The 19,630-nt window shown below is 40.1% G+C and overlaps 2 protein-coding genes across 2 annotated transcripts in view; both read left to right on the forward strand.

Annotated features, from left to right (window-relative positions):
- Positions 1 to 7,357: 7,357 nt before the first annotated feature.
- LOC307166445 (uncharacterized protein) lies at positions 7,358 to 11,478 on the forward strand (the record flags this gene model as incomplete). Its single annotated transcript, XM_079884804.1, has 5 exons — positions 7,358 to 7,477; positions 7,666 to 7,767; positions 8,920 to 9,186; positions 9,755 to 9,877; positions 11,176 to 11,478. 5 exons carry the CDS (start codon positions 7,358 to 7,360, stop codon positions 11,212 to 11,214), a joined length of 651 nt encoding a protein of 216 aa, XP_079740930.1. The 3' UTR covers positions 11,215 to 11,478.
- A 749-nt stretch (positions 11,479 to 12,227) lies between these two features.
- The window catches only part of LOC307166451 (uncharacterized protein), a gene marked incomplete at both ends in the record, with an annotated part of 13,137 nt that continues 5,734 nt past the window's right edge, over positions 12,228 to 19,630 (forward strand). Inside the window, 5 exons of the mRNA XM_079884817.1 lie at positions 12,228 to 12,798; positions 12,993 to 13,034; positions 13,124 to 13,231; positions 14,671 to 14,784; positions 18,240 to 18,403. Of these exons, the coding sequence (XP_079740943.1) occupies positions 12,228 to 12,798; positions 12,993 to 13,034; positions 13,124 to 13,231; positions 14,671 to 14,784; positions 18,240 to 18,403 (999 nt within the window). The remainder of the gene's footprint in view (positions 12,799 to 12,992; positions 13,035 to 13,123; positions 13,232 to 14,670; positions 14,785 to 18,239; positions 18,404 to 19,630) is intronic.

The raw sequence follows: 19,630 nt of genomic DNA on the forward strand, positions 1-19,630 counted from the left end.
GAGGGTTATGGACAGCTCAAGCATTCTTGAGTTCCAATGGGTGACATAACCCCTTTATTTCTGGACCCCATTCCTAATTCACAGAAATCATCTTAACCACACCAAGGGACCCCTCAGATGAGTTCCAGGAGCCGCTCAAAGGAAGGGTGATCAGTACAGTTTTTGCCCGTTGCTTGAACACATTTTGCAAAACTTCGCTCATTGTGCCAAAACTCTACACACAAGTAAACATGACACAACACTGGGAAATATACCATTCACATCTGTGTCAAATTGAAACTCTACTATCAAAACCTAACATTCATTTGTCAAAATTTAACTCTGATGACAAAATGACACATACTTGCATCATATGCATACACTTTCAGAGCAGGGGGAACACACTAGTCTACTTTATATAAAACACTGCAGTCTTTGATTTTCACTGTTTATTCAGAAGGCATATTTTCAGGAGGCACATTTTCAAACAACCAAAAATTGTGCAAAAAAAAAAAATGTGTCCACATTTGCCCTTTGGCCAATTACATTACGACCCCGTCGTCTTGTTTTGCTCAGGTCGAATTCAGCTTTATCAATGAAAATGAATTCATGAGGCTGTGCATCTCCATCCATGGCCAAGATTCTCTGTAACAAAAAAAAAACATATTACTGTACTACAGTGCTACACATACAGAACCCTCACCCCATCACACAGGTACCTGTGTAGCTCTCCGAATGGATCCATGTGGTACTGATATGGTACATATTCAGCTGCTACTGGGTTTCACCAATACTGTATTGTAAATGTAAAGGACAGTTACACTTACCCGTACATATTCAGCTTGAAGTCCTTTGACCCTGACATGGTTCCTCTCAAATGGGAACCTGTAGAGCTGCTTCATGGTGATGTTGTGTTTTCCCAAGATGCGTCTGATGGTGGTGATGCTCACAGGGTTTATGTTGTTGAACGCTTGCCTGTCTGCAAGTATTTTCTGTAGTAGCTGGTGGAGACGGGTGGCATTGTCTGCCCTCACTAGGTCCACAACGGCAAGTTCCTGCTGTTGTGTGTACAGGCGTTGGCGTCCTCCCCCAGAAGGTCTTCTAGTCATTCTAGAGAAATACAACCACAAATTGTCCTCGGTTTGCTTCTTTTTCTTACAGTACTTTACTGTATATACTGTATCATCCACTGTACTGAAACATCTCAATATAAGTAATCATGGTATGTTTCACAAAAACTACCACTTTGGCTGCAAAAGGAGCATTAGCACCCTGCAATACCCTGTTGTTTTACATGATGTGGTAATGTGATATACTGTAGTACAGTGCTGTAAATACCATCTGAGTAGAGTAGAAGGTAGAGAGGTGAAGACATACCTGTATTCTAGTCAGAATGTTCTTACAGATGCCACTGTGAAGCGGCTTAGATGTGGGTGGACTCTCTGCCCAGCCTCATAGTCAGGCCATGGTTGATGACATGGTCCACCAAAGTTGCTCTTATATCATCAGAAATAGGGGTGGGTGCATGGCCTCTTCGACCTTGACCTTGTCCTCTTCGTCCTCCACGTCCTCCTCGTCCTCCTCATCCTCCTCGTCCTCCTCATCCTCCTCATCTTCCTCTTCCTCTTGCTCTCCCTCCATCCATGCTTGCAAAGTTCTTGAAATGGCTAAACTGAGGGCTTTTTGTAGCTGGCTGATTGGTGTTCAGTTTTGCAAGTAAGTGTCTTCATGTGTGTATTTGAGTGGTTGCAATTACCCGATGTGTTTTGTATTTTGGATACATGTGTTTTCCAAATGGCACCCTGAGATTTCATTTTTGAACGAAGTGTCTTATGTATGAAATAGAGTGTAGTATGCAGGACCAAGTGTGTTGCATAAAGGAGCAAGTGTGTTGCAGAATTGCAACTAGAGTGCAAAGCAGCGCTTTTGTTTAAGGTATGGGTACATGTGTTTGAGGTATGGTAACAAAAGCTTCAAGTTGTGTTACTTTAGTCTAAGCATGGGTCTATAGTGTTCAAGCAACGGGCAAAAACTGTAATACAAGTGTGTTGTAAAATATTTGAGAATATTGTTTTTATACTCAAAACACACAAATACACTGTAACAAATATATGTTATTTTTCCCACAAACAAAACAATGAACACAGTGTACATCCCAACCAACACAAAGTTGTACATACAGTGGTCTACATACAAAACAACAGAAAAATTGACTGTATACAGTTACAGTAAAAAAAATAAAAATAAATCCAATGTTGGCATCCATTGCTCCATTGAAGAGCTGCCCTGTTGCCCTTTTATGCTAAAGCTCTGATTGCTAATTGTAAAAAAATGTGGGGGGGGGGGGGGGGGGGGGTTTGCAGTCCCCAGTGCTAAGCTTCATCTCTTCTCCATAACAGGTAATCTGACCTTTGACCTATTTATAGGCCTATCTATACTACAGTAAAGCAGTGATTGGTTAGTGATCAGTTAAGCAATTAGTGTTTGCACATGTGAGGAGTGTGTGTGTGTGACCTGGTGAATAAGTGTAGCATTTTGATTGGTTGTGTTTGGAAAAGGAAAGCAAGTCACTTCCTGATAGATCTTTGTGTTTTAGGTAGAGAATTGTGTGTAGTGTTTTGCAAAAAGTGTTTCATGCAATTGAAAACTGAGTCAAAGGCTGAGAAATAGCTTATGGTTTTGAAGATTTGGCATGTAGTTTTGCACTTTGAGTGAGAGGTTTCAAAAATCGTGTGACATCAAAAGATTTTGTGTGTAAGCAGTTGGTAAAAACTGTAAAATTAGTTCATTTAATAAACTGAGCAAGCAGCATAAATCCTCAATGTACTGGAATAAATGGTAAATGTAGATATTATGTGCTTTATGCTTAATCACTTTCATCAGTCATGTTGCATCTGTGTTATCAAAAACATAATGACAAAAAAAGGGACAGTCATACAGAACTAAACTCTGTAAAAAAGTGATGTCCTCCAACTTTCAACTGCTTTTATTTCCAGAAAATGTCTTAATATATAAATATTGGTATGAACATAAAAAGATTCAACAACTGGGACATAAACTAAACAAGTTCCACAGACATTTGATGAAAATAAATGGAACAATGAGTCCCTGAACAATATGAAAATAAGCAGTCATATCAGGTGTAGCCAGGAGTTGCTGTAAGTCCCACAGATCATCCTCATGGACTGTAGCAGACTGGCCTTTTCTTGCTGTGAGATGTTACCCCACTCTTCCACCAAGCCTCTCAAAGTTCTCAAACATGGTTCCTGGATTAGAAATCACAGTGTGTGTGTGTGTGTGTGTGTGTGTGTGTGTGTGTGTGTGTGTGTGTGTGTGTGTGTGTGTGTGTGTGTACTAACATTTACGTCACTGTGGGTTCCCATCGGTGGGAGCACATCCACCTAAGGAGGTCCAAAATCGTAGTGGGGCCCAAAATGGTGGACCCCACTCCGATTTCAATTAAAATAAGCTCAGCAGCTTCCCCTGATGCTACCATTGCTTTTTTTTCATCTCTAAAAAGTGGCCCGTAAGGTAGCAAAAAGTGGGTAAGTGTGTGAAGGTGTGTGTCGTCGAGCCTTTTTTTTAACCGGAAGTCAGGATACACTTCCCGCGAAATCGAATACACACCGCGGGAATCTGAAACCTTTAGCCAATGAAATTACTGCACTGTACAATCTGCCGCGAAAGTAAGGAAAACTCCGGAAATTGCACAAGAAGAAGACGTAGAAGAAGAAGAAAACTTAAGATTGAAGACAACTTAAGATTGAAGACAGAAGAAGACGGATGCAACAGGTAAGCTAGGCATGGTTTTCATGGTGAGTTTATTTTGGCGTTACAGTATAGCGTGATTTTTGCTACCTCTTTTGGCTGCCATGTAGCTAAAGTTAGCGACATAATATTACTATTAGCAGTTGGCATAACCTAATAACATGTCACCACGGACATGACAGCGGGGCAGAGACGGGGTGCAGTGAAGTCGTGTCGTTAAAAGTGGAGTTGGTTGTGAATTGTGAGGTTTTTATGGTGAGTTCATATTTTGGCGTTATATCGTGATTTTTGCTACCTCGTTTAGCTGCCATGTAGCTAACGTTAGGGACATAATATTACTTTTAGCAGTTGGCATAACCTAATAACGTCACCACGGACATGACAGCGGGGCAGAGACGGGGTGCAGTGAAGTCGTGTCGTTAAAGGTGGAATCGGTTGTGAATTGTGAGCAAGACAGGGCAGGACTCGCTGATGGAGGTTAGCCAGAAGTTAACGCAGGCCTGAAGCTACGGTGCCGTTTTGGAGTCACTCATCCTACCCGCAGCTGGTTTGTTAGAGCAGGACAGGTGAGAGAAAATAATAGAAAAGACCACCTTCAAGTTTTTCCAAATTTACTTTGCAATTACAGCAATATAGCTGTAGCAATTCAGTTGTAGATGTTTTGGTCACATATTTTTTTCAATAAAATTCGCAAAATGCAAAGTATTTATTGAAAAATCTTTCCTGCTCTCAGTTGTCCATGTCCGTGACAATGTGAAGTGATGCTTGCCATTTTAGCATCTTATCTCAACTTCATTTTATATATACAGTACCAGTCAAAAGTTTGGAAACATTAGCCTACTAATTTTAATGTTTTTGAAAGAAGTCTCTTATGCCATCAAGCCTGCAGTAAAAAAAAGAAGTAATATTATGAAATATTACCAATTAATATTAAAAGTAATATTATGAAATATTATTATTACAATTTAAAATAATGGTTCTCTTTTTTAATATATTTTAAAATGTAATTTATTTTTGTGATGCAAAGCTGAATTTTCATCAGCAAGTACTCCAGTCTTTGGTGTCTTATGATCCTTCAGAAATCATTCTAATATGATGATTTGATACTCAGTTATTATCAATGATGGAAACAGTTGTGCTGTTTAATATATTTTTTGGAATACTTTTTTCAGGTTTCATTGAGTAAAACGTTAACAGCATTTATTCATAAAAACAGCATTTATTCAAAATAAAAACATTTCTAACAATATAAATTGTTACCTTCACCTTTTATCAATTTAACGCATCCTTGTTGAATTAAAGTACTAATTTATTTTAAAAAAATAGTTATTGTTCCCAAACTTTTGAACGGTAGTGTATATTGTTACAAAAGATTTCTTTTCTAAATAAATACAGTTCTTTTTAACTTTTTATTCATCAAATAATCCTGAAAAAAGTATCTCAGGTTATAAAAAATATATTAAGCAGCACAACTGTTTCCAACATTGATCATAAATCATCATATTAGAATGATTTCTGAAGGATCATAAGACACCAAAGACTGGAGTACTTGCTGATGAAAATTCAGCTTTGCATCACAAAAATAAATTACATTTTAAAGTATATTAAAAAAGAGAACCATTATTTTAAATTGTAATAATATTTCATAATATTACTGTTTTTTTTTTAAACTGCAGGCTTGATGAGCATAAGAGACTTCTTTCAAAAACATTAAAAATAGTAACGTTTCCAAACCATTGACTGGTACTATATATATATATATATATATATATATATATATTAAAAACAAACACATTTTTAACAAATAAAAACACATTCTTAAATTTCAGAGCATCACTGTGACTGATCAACAAATGTAGCAAGATTTGAAACCTTTGCTTGTTTAGACTCAATACTTCTAAGGGAAGTTTTCACCAAGCTTTTTGTCTGGGGTGGTACCGGCCTACCCTGGACCCCCCCATAACCATCCATGCGCGTATGTATGAGGAAGGATGTGATGCTGCATATATCAGTCAATGGTCATGTGGCAACGCCGCCATGCTGCTGTACCAGAAGTTAAGTTTGACAGCCCTAGTTTAAATTGATTACTGAGTGTCTGTGCAGCACAACATGGTTATCATCTAACAAGTTAACTTCTCAGCTTCAACAGGCTCGGTCAGCTTTCAGTGTGCACATTCAGAATTTGCATATTTCATTAGCCCGTGTTTGATGTTAAACAATGTGCATCCTGCAATAGCAAAGCTCAGTACACAGCTGTTGCAGCATCTATGTGTTTGTATGAATGTCTGTTTATGTATTTATTTTACTTTACATAATAGATTTTTTTTGTGACTTGCTATTTTTCAAAAAGCTTTTTGTGAGATTTGCCTTGACTAAGTACGAATTACAATTATTTTCACAGAGCCATTATGTCCACAAGGAGGAGGAGGAAAAAGCCTATAGACGATGCAAAGACATACATTCTGTCTTGCACTGACAAGGATGGGTTTATGCCGAGATTCATTGACCGTTACAAAGGTAAGTTGCAGAAGATTCCTTGACACTTGTGCATTTCAAAATCAAAAAAGTATTATTGTTGATGTAATGGCAGGGTACAGTTTTTGTGTGTTTTCAGGTTATATATAATAGGGATAAAACATTAATAGGGATAAAACATCTGCATTATAAAACATTAAAAGTAGATGTCATCATTCACATGTATGAATTTCAGTTCTTTTCTTGTTGTTTCCCTTGGCCTGTTGGGTCTTATTTTTCATTTACTGAGCTCATAAGGTTTTTAAAAAGCATTTGGTTTGATTTTTAAAATGATGCAGGAACCATGAAGTAGCACTTTCTTCTTCTCTGTTTCTGCTTCAGCATACAGTTTTTTTCCTCACAGTCTCTGGGTGTCAAACCCCAATTATTGCAAATTTGTAATTAATAAAGTTATTGCACTTGAGAATCCGAATTTCAATGCACCTTTCATTCACTGCAACTTAAAGTCCCACTCCGATCATCTTTTGAGCTATTTTAAAGCGTTCTCAGTGGTCTTTAAATTATGATTATGCAGTTTTTAGCCCAAATCAAAAAACATGTGCTCTTTTCCAGGACTTTGCTTCTGCAGAGCGGCAGTAGCTCATTAGCAATTCGCCTCTGCGTTGTGGGCGGAGCTGCGGCTACAATGAAATGTTTGTTTAATTATTATATATTATTGTAGGAAGAGGAGTGTTTGCCACACACCCCATTGAACCCGGGGACTTCGTGTTGGAGTACAGGGGTAAACTCCTCACACAGGAGGAATGCAAGTCAAGAAAATACTCAGAGATTGAAAGCACATTTCTCTTCGACTTTCAGTGGCAGAATCATCACTTATGGTAAACATTGAAAGATGGATGTTTTGTATTGATTTAGAGAAATTACGAGTTAACCCTGAAACAAGGGTTTAATACTTGATGAATGAATTAAGCACAAATACTCTTAAATTCTTTTGAAAATAACTCTTTCAATAAAACTTTTTAAAAGATGTAAAACTATTACCATTTTTCTGATACTTCTCAGCCTGGATGCATCTGAAGAAGACTCATCTCTGGGGCGATTGGCCAATGACAACCACAAAAATCCAAATTGCGTTATGAAAAAAATCATAGTTGACAACAAACCACATTTGTGCCTTTTTTCTCTGAAGAAAATAGAAATAGGAGATGAAATTGATTACAACTATGGTGATTCAAAATGGCCTTGGCGCAGTAAGGTGAGTTGGTTAGATTAAGTATAGAGATTTCTTTTTTTAAATTTTTTGTTGCAAAAGCAAATTTTGTATTTCTCCAATATTAACCATGTTTCCAATATTACTCTTGACTGTCTATGGAAATGCATTTAATCTTTGATCTTTGATCTGTGATGTGTGTTAAAATGAGTTCTTCTTTATCTGCAATCCAGTTGAAAAAAACCCAAGCTCCAGCCGCAGCAGTAGAGAATGAGACCAGCCCTGTTCCTCAGATGCTTAATGATGGACCAAACCCAGATCAGACCTGCTCACAGGTAAAAGTACATTCAAACACATTCATCTATGCTGACATGTATGTGGTGGTGTTCTTTTACTAAAGTGGACCAATGCTTATGTGGCTTTATACTGGGTGTTAAAGGCCAGATAATGTCACACACACCGGCATGTTTCCAGTCATGTTCTTATGGGGTCCTTCCATCTTCCCAATACATTTAGTTTCTCTAGTCTCTCCTTTACACACTCATATGTCTCTAGTCTGACCCATGTGGGGCCCTTCCGTCCAGTTCTCACTGTAATTGTTTTTAATGCACTATGGCAACACCTGACATGACCTCAACTGTGATTTTAATATTCGTAATTGTATACTGTATCTGAGCTGTTAGATGTTTTAAAGCAATATTTTGCTTATGTGGCTTTATACTGGGTGTTAAAGGCCAGATAATGTCACACACACACCGGCATGTTTCCAGTCATGTTCTTATGGGGTCCTTCCATCTTCCAAATACATTTAGTTTCTCTAGTCTCTCCTTTACACACTCATATGTCTCTAGTCTGACCCATGTGGGGCCCTTCCGTCCAGTTCTCACTGTAATTGTTTTTAATGCACTATGGCAACACCTGACATGACCTCAACTGTGATTTTAACATTCGTAATTGTATACTGTATCTGAGCTGTTAGATGTTTTAAAGCATCTTTTTGATTTGAATTTTTATTTTAAATATTTTGATTTGATGCACTGAAAACTCCTGTAATGGTCAATTGGACCATGGACTAATGCTCATGGGGCTTTAAAGTAGTCAGGTGACCTTATTGGGTTGTAAAGGCCAGGTAATGTAACACACTGGCATCTTTCCAGTCCCATTCTTGTGGGGCACCTTTTAATGCATTATGATAACATCTGGGGAGAAAAAATAAGAACATCTGCATACTGGGTTAAAGCTCACAGTTACCTTTTTTATTGACTAAAAAACAAATGTTTCGATCCAAATGGTCTTCCTCAGGCAACTATATGATAGTATTGTAATACTATAGTATAGCTGTACTCTGATTTTAACATTTATAATTGTATACTGTCTAAAAGGGCTGATGTTCACATTTCTGGATTTAGATTTTTAGTCAGACCATGCCATGTTTCTTTGGCCAACCTTTCTAATTCCATACTTAATGAATTTTTGTTTATTTTTAGGTATTTACTGTCCAAGGATTTTCACTGGTTGATTATCCAGATAGTGATGAAACTGATGAGGATGGTATGGAAAATGAACCTCCCACCCCACACCTGGATGTTATTATAGGGCAGAATGATATTGGCCCAGATGTTTCAGATCTTTTGTACGATTCAGATGAAACTGTTGTGAAAGAAACTTGTGATGAGGCTTCTCCAAGCAACCATTCCAACAATCAATCGGATGATGAACTTGTTCCACCACTGAGACGCACAAAAAGCATTCTGGTAAGCCCCAAAACACATTTTAACAATATAATTAACTTGTTTATGTGATAACGGTCTCTGTTGCCAAAATCCGGTCGAGTCCTCCTCCTCGCCTGGTGCATTAATTATCAATTAAATCGAGATCACCAACAATCAATCAGTAAACATTTATTAGAGAAGCTCAACTTCTTTTCTGACTGATTGCTGATTTTTAATTGATAGGGAGACAATTGTGAGGTGAGGAAGACACTTCGGAAAATTATTGACTAATCTCTCCCTCTCTCGAGTAGTTCCATGTCTACAGGAATGACACTATATCATAATGATTAATCATTTGCTGTGAAGTCATTAAATTTAACAATCAAATGCATGAAAACTGAAGCATTACTCTTTTTTTAATAATTTTGTCAACATTTACTCCACCTGGAAGGCAGTTTGGACATGGGCCTCAGCAGGTGGATGGAGGGGTAATATTGGTCAATAATTATCATAGGTGTCTAGCTCACCTGACAACCTCTGAATGGTCTCCCTATCAATTAAAAATACAGCAATCATACAGCAAAATATCTCCATGTCTCCCTTTTTGCAGATGGATAGAGTACAAGATTTTACCCACAGTCTCTATGATTCAAGTAGTGACAGCGCAGAGGAGACTCCTTTTTTTAAGCCTGAAAGGGATTCACAGAAGCTGAGAAGAAGGTCTTGCCGTCCCGTAAGTCTTTTTTTTTTTGGGGGGGGGGGGTTCTTTTGTGTTTTCATGATTGTGAAAATGTCTGTTGCTCTTGCTAGTGAGTCTGATGGGGATTCTTCTAATCTGTAAATTTACTTGTACTGAAAATGGTCCATACAGATTTTTCTTCATTTAGTATCCTGAGCCTGTTCAATCAGTATACTCAGGTTTTTTATATTTAATATTTAATGTTGCAAAAATAGTTATTAACAGATGTGTGTTTGTTTTTAAAGATTCAGATGAATCTTAGGTAGCGAAGAGGAGTATATTCCAAATCCCAAGGATGAAAGCACAGAAAGTGATAGCAGTATGGAATTAACCCTGGAAAAGGAAAAAAAGAACAAAGGTGCATCATCCAGTCAGAGCAAGTCTAAGCCCAGGGAGAGTGGAAGTAGATCCTCTCGAGAGAGTGGAAGCGAGTCCTCCAGACAGAGCAAGACTAAGCCCAGGGAGAGTGGAATTAGATCCTCCAGGGAGAGTGGAAGTAGATCCTCCCGAGAGAGTGGAAGCGAGTCCTCCAGACAGAGCAAGTCTAAGTCCAGGGAGAGTGGAAGTAGATCCTCCAGAGAGAGTGGAAGTAGATCCTCCCGAGAGAGTGGAAGCGAGTCCTCCAGTCAGAGCAAGTCTAAGCCCAGGGAGAGTGGAAGTAGAATCTCCAGAGAGAGTGGAAGCGAGTCCTCCAGACAGAGCAAGTTTAAGCCCAGAGAGAGAAGAAGTAGATCCTCCCGAGAGAGTGGAAGCGAGTCCTCCAGACAGAGCAAGTCTAAGCCCAGGGAGAGTGGAAGTAGATCCTCCAGAGAGAGTGGAAGCGAGTCCTCCAGACAGAGCAAGTCTAAGCCCAGGGAGAGTGGAAGTAGATCCTCAAGAGAGAGTGGAAGTAGATCCTCCAGAGAGAGTGGAAGTAGATCCTCTAGGGAGAGTGGAAGCAAGTCCTCCAGAAAGAGCAAGTCTAAGCCCAGGGAGAGTGGAAGTAGATCATCCAGAGAGAGTGGAAGCAAGTCCTCCAGACAGAGCAAGTCTAAGCCCAGGGAGAGTGGAAGTAGATCCTCTAGTCATAGCCAATTTGACTTTAGCCAGAGAAGACTTTTGGAAAGATGTCATGATCCCACACAAAGATTTCCAAATAGCAGAGTTGATGGGAATGAAAAGGAAATCGCAACATATTCTGAAAACAATGTTTCAGTGCCCCTGGAAGAGCAGTATATCATTGTCAGTCCAACTTTAAAGAAAGATGATGGATCCAGAAGCTATAACAAGAAACATTTCTGCTTTTATTGCAGGAAGTTTGTCCAGAAAATGTCAAGACACTTGTGGCGTAAACACCAAGATGAATTGGATGTCGCGAAAGCATTCAGTTTTCCAAAAAACTCAAAGGAAAGAAAACTACAATTGGACTACATACGAAATAAGGGAAACTTCGAGCACAACAGTCATGTTTTGGAAACACAAAAGGGAAAACTAATCCCATGTAAACAACCGGGAAAAAAATCAGAGGGACATAAATTTGCACATTGCATTCACTGCTATGGGTTGTTCTCAAGAAGAGCGATGTGGCGGCATTTCAAGGTCTGCAGCTTCAAACCCGAAAGTACTAAACCAGGTAAAAAGAGTTCAGGCATTGTGTGCTTTCGCTGAACCTTCTCCATCGGAATATTCAGACGCGTATTGGAAGTTCTTGAGTGTAATGATTCAGGACAAGATTGCAGTTGCAATTAAAGGAGACAACTGCATCCTCAATTATGGGTTCAGGTTGTTCAAAAAGAATGAGAAGATAGTCAGTCAACACCAGTATATACGCCAAAAACTGAGAGAACTTGGCAGGCTTTTATTGGAAGCTAAAAAAATCACACATGTGAAGACCATTCTAGAACTCATCAAACCTGAACAGTACTCCCGGGTTGTCAGAGCTGCAAAGAACCTATCTGGATTCAGTGAGGAAACTGGCATATACCAATGTCCCTCTCTTGCACGCAAGGTAGGACACAGCCTGCATTCGTTGGCTATGTTTATCAAGTCCGAAGGACTGAAAAAGAAAGATAAAGAAACCATTAAAAATGCTGAGGAGTTCGCACAGTTGTATTTAGAGAGTTGGAGGTTTGATATTGCAGGCCAGGCATTAACCCAGCTTAACAGGGCCAAATGGAATGCACCGCAACTTTTACCTCTTACACAAGATATCCAAAGGCTACATTGCTATCTAGAAGAAAAACACCAGCAACATCTCAAAGATTTAAAAGAACATCGTTCATCCACAAATTGGAAGGAACTTGCAAAAGTAACGCTGACTCAAGTTATGCTTTTTAATCGGCGGAGAGCAGGTGAAGTGTCCCGAATGCGCCTGTCTGCATACTTATCGAAGGACACATCAGAGGAACAGGGAGATGTAAATTTGGCCCTCACAGCGCTTGAGAAGAAGCTCTGCAGGCATTTTGTTCGAATAGCAATTGTTGGAAAAAGAGGAAGGAAGGTTCCTGTTCTTCTAACCCCATTAATGAGAGAATCACTTGATGCTCTTACTGAGAGCAGAGAAGAATGTGGGGTGCTGAAGGACAATGAATATCTGTTTGCATTGCCACAATCTGACCATTACCTCAGGGCTTGTGACTGCATGAGGCAATTTGTCAGTGAATGTGCTGACATAAAAAATCCTCAAGCGTTAACATCAATTCAACTGAGGAAACATATTGCTACCCTGTCTACTGTTCTAAACCTCAAAACCACCGAGCTTGACCAGTTGGCAGACTTCCTTGGTCATAATATCGCTGTTCACAGGAAACACTACAGGCTCCCAGAAAGCACCCTCCAATTAGCCAAAGTAAGTAAAGTGCTCCTGGCAATGGAACAAGGACGCCTAGGAGATTACAAAGGAAAGAGCCTTGATGAAATACAAGTCGATGTGAATGGTAATTAACTTTATATTCTTGAAGGCACAATATATGACATTTAGTCTTCCGCATTCAGAAAACAACTATTTACCATGTAAAACATAGGGCAGTAATGGTGACGGGATGAGAGATAATACTACTGTTGTATACTCTTGCAGATTGCCCATAGTTTCAGCTTTCCAAACTCAACTTTTTATCAATTATCATTTTAGAGACCATTGACATGGAGGGACCTTTAGCAGAGGACATTGAAGGTATGTGTATACGATGTTCCTAAATTGATTATAAATAATCTGTTTTAGATATTTTGTGTATTGTATTCTTAAGTTATTTCCCTCTCCAGATGTCAGTATGCTAGGAGATGATGGGTCAGACGATGAGGTCAGCATGTCATCCACGCAAGAATGTACCTCCACATCACAAAGTCAAAACCAGGGAGTGTCTGCAACCGGTGAGCTTGAACACAATTCTTACCTTTCGTGCATTTCACACAGCACGTGGCAAAAATTTGAACATCAACAACTCCACCTCCCTCCTTTGTCCCACCCACCTCTTTCTCCTGCTACTCTGTCAGGAGACCTTTCTGATGCAGAGGCTGCACAATTAGTCAAACACAACCCCCGTTTTATAACTGAACACTGCGTCAGTACTACCTGAAATTACAACTAGCATTAACTGTGAGGTTAGCGTGTACCCACCTATTGCTTATAGGTTGCTCTAATCTCTCGGCACAGACTTCATACAGGGATAGCACAGCTACTCCAACACGTCCCTGTCACTACAGAACATCTGAAATGTGCGTGATAAGGTGATGCAGGACAATTCCCTGAGCACATTATCCAAGTCTGCTTCATGGCAGCAAACAGACTCCACGGTTGTCCGCATTGCTGAGCAGTGACCGCACTTGCACTGCAAAGGGTTGCCGACCCTCTCCTCACTTTCATCTCCGTCCGGAGCCGCTGCAGCTCCCTCAACTTCCGCAAAAACAGGTCTCTCAACCCTCCTCCTCATCACTGGCTCAAACACATATGCCATCGGGTTAGATGACATCAAATAAACTCGTACAGCCTTGTCGTCTTGACATGTTTCCTCCTCATCTGTGTACTCATACTCGACTCGCTGTAACTGTGTACTCGTACACAGTTGAGGAGGAAAAATGTTTGAGTAGCCGTGCAATCCCTGCGTGAAGTCTGCGCCGTGAGATTGGAGCAACCTATAAAAAGTAGGTGAGGGCACACGAACCTAAACGTTAATGCTACTTGTAATGTCAGTAACAACAGTCGCTTTTTGTCTGATGAAATCAGTTCATCTTATATTGTCCAACATACAATCTTTTCGGCGCACAGCTACTTCAGCACTAGTGGACTGCGTGGGACGGTCTGTCGTCCGTACACTATATGAGGAAATATACTGCTTGAGGGCCACTATCCTTTAGGTCTTAGATGTTTCCCTGCTGCAACACACCTGATTCATTGTGCAGAGCTTGGCAACAAGCTGTTTGATCTATTTAATTTGAATCAGGTGTGTTGAAGCAGGGAAACATCTCAGAGCTGCAGAATAGTGGCCCTTGAGGACTGGAGTTGCCCATCCCTGGGCTAACATGACAACTAATTTTCACGTCACTAGTCACTTGAAAAAAATTTAGGACGATAGGAGACGGGATGAAATAAACTGTCTCTTTAAGAGACACAAATCCCATATACTGACTTCTTGTTAAGTGCCTTGAGACGACATCTGTTGTGAATCGACGCTATATAAATAAACTGAATACTGAATTGAAAATTGAATTGAATATACTAAATTATTTTATAAAATAACACAACCACTGTACTGACGGCTATTACATATTTCAAGTAGTGTATACTACAATAAAGTTATTTCTTTGTCCAGATGTCAGTATGCCAAGAGAAGAGGGGTCAGAAGATGAGGTCAGCATGTCATCCCTGCAAGAATGTCCCTCCACATCACAAGTCCAAAACCGGAGTGTGTCTGCAAAAAAGAGAGGTAAGCTTTGGGGCTTGCACTCTCTTTTGGGCCAGAGCTGCTCATTTATTTTTAAGGGCTTTTACTTTGCTTCCTTGACTCAACACTTGAAATATGTCTGTCCCTCCTTACTGTCCGGTGGCACAAGCCTGACAGTGGCTTGAAAGAAGCTGTTGCAGGAACAGACCTTGTGAGCCTGCATTGTCGCAGGTTGTAGGGTTTGGGAAAGACTGACATTATCACCTTTATATCAATAAGAAGTCTGTTGTATTTTGGCAGCACAGGGGGGCTGGGGTTTTTCCACCGCTTCATGCACTCTTTCAGCAACGAGACCCAAACATCCGGAGACTTGTGATCACTCTGGCCAATCACAAGAGAGTACATACACGTAGCTGCGTTTGAGTAGCTGGGCAGCACGTCAGGTCCGAAGAGGTGCCCATCAAGCTGCATAATTAAGGATTAATTTGCAGTGTTTTTGTTTTTACCAAACCAGTGTATAAAATGAATAATATTCTCAGTCATGTTATTATGAAGAGTTGTTTATTCCAACAAATAAGAACTTTATTTATTTACATTGTTAACAGTGCCATGTCTGCAGTGTTCTCTCGCTCTCCACTGAAATCTGTGTGCTCAGTGTGAAGTCCACCTTCACTTATAGTGGTAATCCCAGAAACGGTTCCTGTCCTCTGAAAAACAGAGGCGGACATCACACTTGCTGCATTGGGTATTGGTGTACCCTTTACTGCAATGTCTGCAGTGCCCTCTCTTTGTCTTCAGGGGGAAATGTCCAGTTTCCAGTTTTTTTTAGAAGAGGGACTTCCTTTGGACTTCCATCATCCATGTGTGGTCTCTTTCCACTATTCAGAGGGCTCCTGTCTCTGGGCTCTTGTTGATTGAAGATGGCCGTCCTCTCTTTGGTGTTTTCAGTGTTGTGTCCACCAGATTAGAATATAAAGAACAAATGTATCAATTTATGTACATCTCAAATACCAGTCTGATTTATCACAAACAATTTAAATAGCACAAATAGATCATTACCGTAATGAGAGAGGAAGCCAGCTATGCTTGGAACTTTCTCATGTTCAGTATCTCCTCCTTTGGCATCCTGAGAGCATAGGCTGTGCTGCTTGTAGAGGAGCCAGGCGTTGACCACAGCAAGGGTGATTGTGTGCCATAAGATGTACATGTACCACCGCCAGGATTTCAGTGCATACTTGTGTTTTGCTGTAAATGAGTCCAACAAATCCACACCTCCCATGTATTTATTGTAGATGCCCACAATGGAAGCCTTTCTAACATCAATGTAGGTTTTGGCGGCTTTGTCCCAGTGTTGAATCTCCTGAACAGGTTCTGGTCCAGCGAAGGATGACACAAGTGTCACCGCTCTGTTGTCGTACCATTTGACAGCACAGATGTTGTTTCTCCTCCACTCTGTGGTCAAAGCTTCCTCTGCCCTTCTTCTTCAAGCTCTTCACATGTAAAGATTACAGTTGGGTAGATGCACTTGCCTGGCTGTTCCCACATAATGGATTCCTTGCTCAAGGAGCTTCATGGAACGGTGGTGAAGTAGTTGTCTGCCTAGATCTTGTTGTGTTGACCCTTTGGAAATGTGGAGTCAAGCTTCATTACAACATCACCTGACAATCCAAGTTCAGATTTGACTCGTACTTCATTGTTGCTCCCTTGGTAAACATCAAAGTCAAGCATCATGCTAGAGATTTCAGCTTTCACCCATACTTTAAAGCCCCATGAGCGTAGATTACCTTGCATATACTTCTTGATGCTGCTGAACTTCCCGTTGAAGGGTATCATCATCTTGTCCATGGAATGTGCTCTTCTGGTACCACCTGCTGCAGGCAGTTTTCTCTGAGTGAATCAAGCTGTGGTCTGAGTTTCCAGAGTTTGTCCCTCTTTTCAGTCTCTGGCACGGTTAAATTGTTTACAAAACGTAATGTTCCATCCTCAGGTACATGCCCAATGCTGCCTGTATTTCTTTTGTATTAGTGTTGACTGATCTTTCGTCATTTTGAATGCTGTACTCATTCGTATTTGTTGCCAGAGCTTGAACCAAAGCAAAACGTATTTTGTTTTGCCAGAGCTTGGTGTGTGGAGGGAGGTGACATCATCTGTGAGAGCTTGACCAGAAAAATCAGTGACGTCTGTCATGTGGCATGATGTATTTCTTTGATTGCCCGGGCTCAATATTCACATTAGCTGGACATTCGGTAGGTTCTTGGTTTTCTTTGTCCACAGAGACATCAATATCTGATTCTTCATCACTTGCATCAGTGTTGTCAAAATCTATGTCAACATCACTTTCTCCTTTTTGGATGATGGCAATTACATTGTGCACATTGTACCAAGGATTTCTCCTTGCTGGTGGCATTCTGAAATGAAAAAGATAAAATTGAAACAAATGTACATTGTATATACAAATAGCACACATGCCTCATTATGACGTGTTCACACTTTGGACTGAAGCAGCCTATTCACACATCTCACCGGTCACACTATACCTAATGGCTCACCTATAGTAGACTGTGATTGTAATCATTACAGGAATGCATTCAGCGTCCAGTTTACAACAAAATCTAACAGTGATGAACATTTACACCTGTGCCAGAACAAAGCACCAGGAGCATCCCGCACAACTTGGAGGATTGGCCAGGTGTGGCCAGGTGTCTCTTGTAAAAGAGATATTGGATCTCAATGGGACAGACCTGGTTAAATAAAGGTTATAGGCCTAATGATAATAAGCACTTTGACTATAAATTGATAAGAACATTTTGTTTACCAGTAGACTAAGAAAGGGCAGATTTGCACAAACAGAATTTCTTTGTTAGAAAGTCCTGAATGTGATAGCAAATTATGTTTAGATATGGCAATTTATCTTTACTTTAACTTTACTCTAACTTTAGTCTCTAATACAGTATAGAATATGTATTCCGATATAAAGCTAAAGGGTATAATGTTTAAATCATGTATAATTTGTTGTGAACATTTTCATTTAAGTTCCCCTCAAGATGTTCCTCTTAAATACAGGGCAATTATGACCGCCACTCTCATCCAACATTGTAATATTCAACATTTACTGTATATGTCCTTGTTCTAGACACTGTAATAAACACAGAAAAACATATTCCAAGCATTTTACTTACTTGAAGATGAATCCAGTCCAGTAAATCAACGGGATGTTGCTTGATCAGAAAGTTGTAGGATGTGTCACTTCTTGACTTAAGGGTGGGCTTTGTATACAAATCCTGGATCCAATTACATGGTGGGATTAAAATGTAGGACCCACAGATCATATTGATGTGGTTGTATAAACAAACAAACAATAAAAAAAAGACAAAAGGGGTTTTGGGGAATAACCACAATTGTTGTAATTCTGAAACAGTGGGTCTTACAGGGGTAAGTAAGATTAAAATTTCTTTATAAAAGAAAATTTACAATGTTTTGTGTTTTTGCCTACATAGGAAAACAAACGGCCGTCAAAAGAAGCTGGACCCCAGACGAGTGTGCTGCAGTGGACAAACATTTGAGGAGATTTATTGTAATGAATCAAGTTCCTGGTAAAGAAGAGTGTCAGCGCTGTATTACTGCAGAACCTCAAGCTCTCAGAAACAGAGACTGGAATGCAGTTAAATTTTATGTTAAAAATCGCATTACAGCCCTGAGAAGAAAAGTCTAGTGTGAAAGCACCTAATGGAACTGAGGTAAAACCAAAACATTAGAGGTAGGATCTTAAAGTGTTTTGTCTTTGGTTGTGTTCTGTTGTAACCTTTTTGTTGTTGTTGTAGGGGTTTGCTCAGGTTTTATGGATGTCCAGTGGCCTACAAATATACACATTTCACAGTTCTTATTTCATTTTATTGTTAATTTGATGGATGTAGGATGGATGTTGGTTGTGTGGATGTTGGATGGATATTGAATAGATGTTTGATAGATGGATGGATGTAGGATAGATAATGGATGTTAGATGGATGTAGGGTAGATGATGGCTGGATGGATGTTGGATGGATAGATGTTTGATGGATGTAGGGTAGATGATGGATGGATGGATGGATGGATGGATGGATGGATGGTAGATGTTGGATGGATGTAGGGTAGATGTTGGAAGGATGTAGGGTAGATGATGGCTGGATGGATGTTGGATGGATGGATGGATGGATGTTGGATGGATGTAGGGAAGATGATGGCTGGATGGATGTAGGGTAGATGATGGCTGGATGGATGTAGGGTAGATGATGGCTGGATGTTGGATGGATGTAGGGTAGATGTTGGATGGATGGATGTTGGATGGATGTAGGGTAGATGTTGGATGGATGGATGTTGGATGGATGTAGGGTAGATGTTGGATGGATGGATGTTGGATGGATGTAGGGTAGATGTTGGATGGATGGATGTTGGATGGATGTAGGGTAGATGTTGGATGGATGGATGTTGGATGGATGTAGGGTAGATGATGGCTGGATGGATGTAGGGTAGATGATGGCTGCATGGATGTAGGGTAGATGATGGCTGGATGGATGTTGGATGGATGGATGGATGTTGGATGGATGTAGGGAAGATGATGGCTGGATGGATGTAGGGTAGATGATGGCTGGATGGATGTAGGGTAGATGATGGCTGGATGGATGTAGGGAAGATGATGGCTGGATGGATGTTGGATGGATGGATGGATGTTGGATGGATGTAGGGAAGATGATGGCTGGATGGATGTAGGGTAGATGATGGCTGGATGGATGTAGGGTAGATGATGGCTGGATGGATGTAGGGTAGATGATGGCTGGATGGATGTAGGGAAGATGATGGCTGGATGGATGTAGGGTAGATGATGGCTGGATGGATGTTGGATGGATGGATG

The sequence above is a fragment of the Squalius cephalus genome (assembly GCF_949319135.1).
Source record: "Squalius cephalus genome assembly, chromosome: 1".
In the NCBI taxonomy this organism is placed as follows: Eukaryota; Metazoa; Chordata; class Actinopteri; order Cypriniformes; family Leuciscidae; genus Squalius; species Squalius cephalus.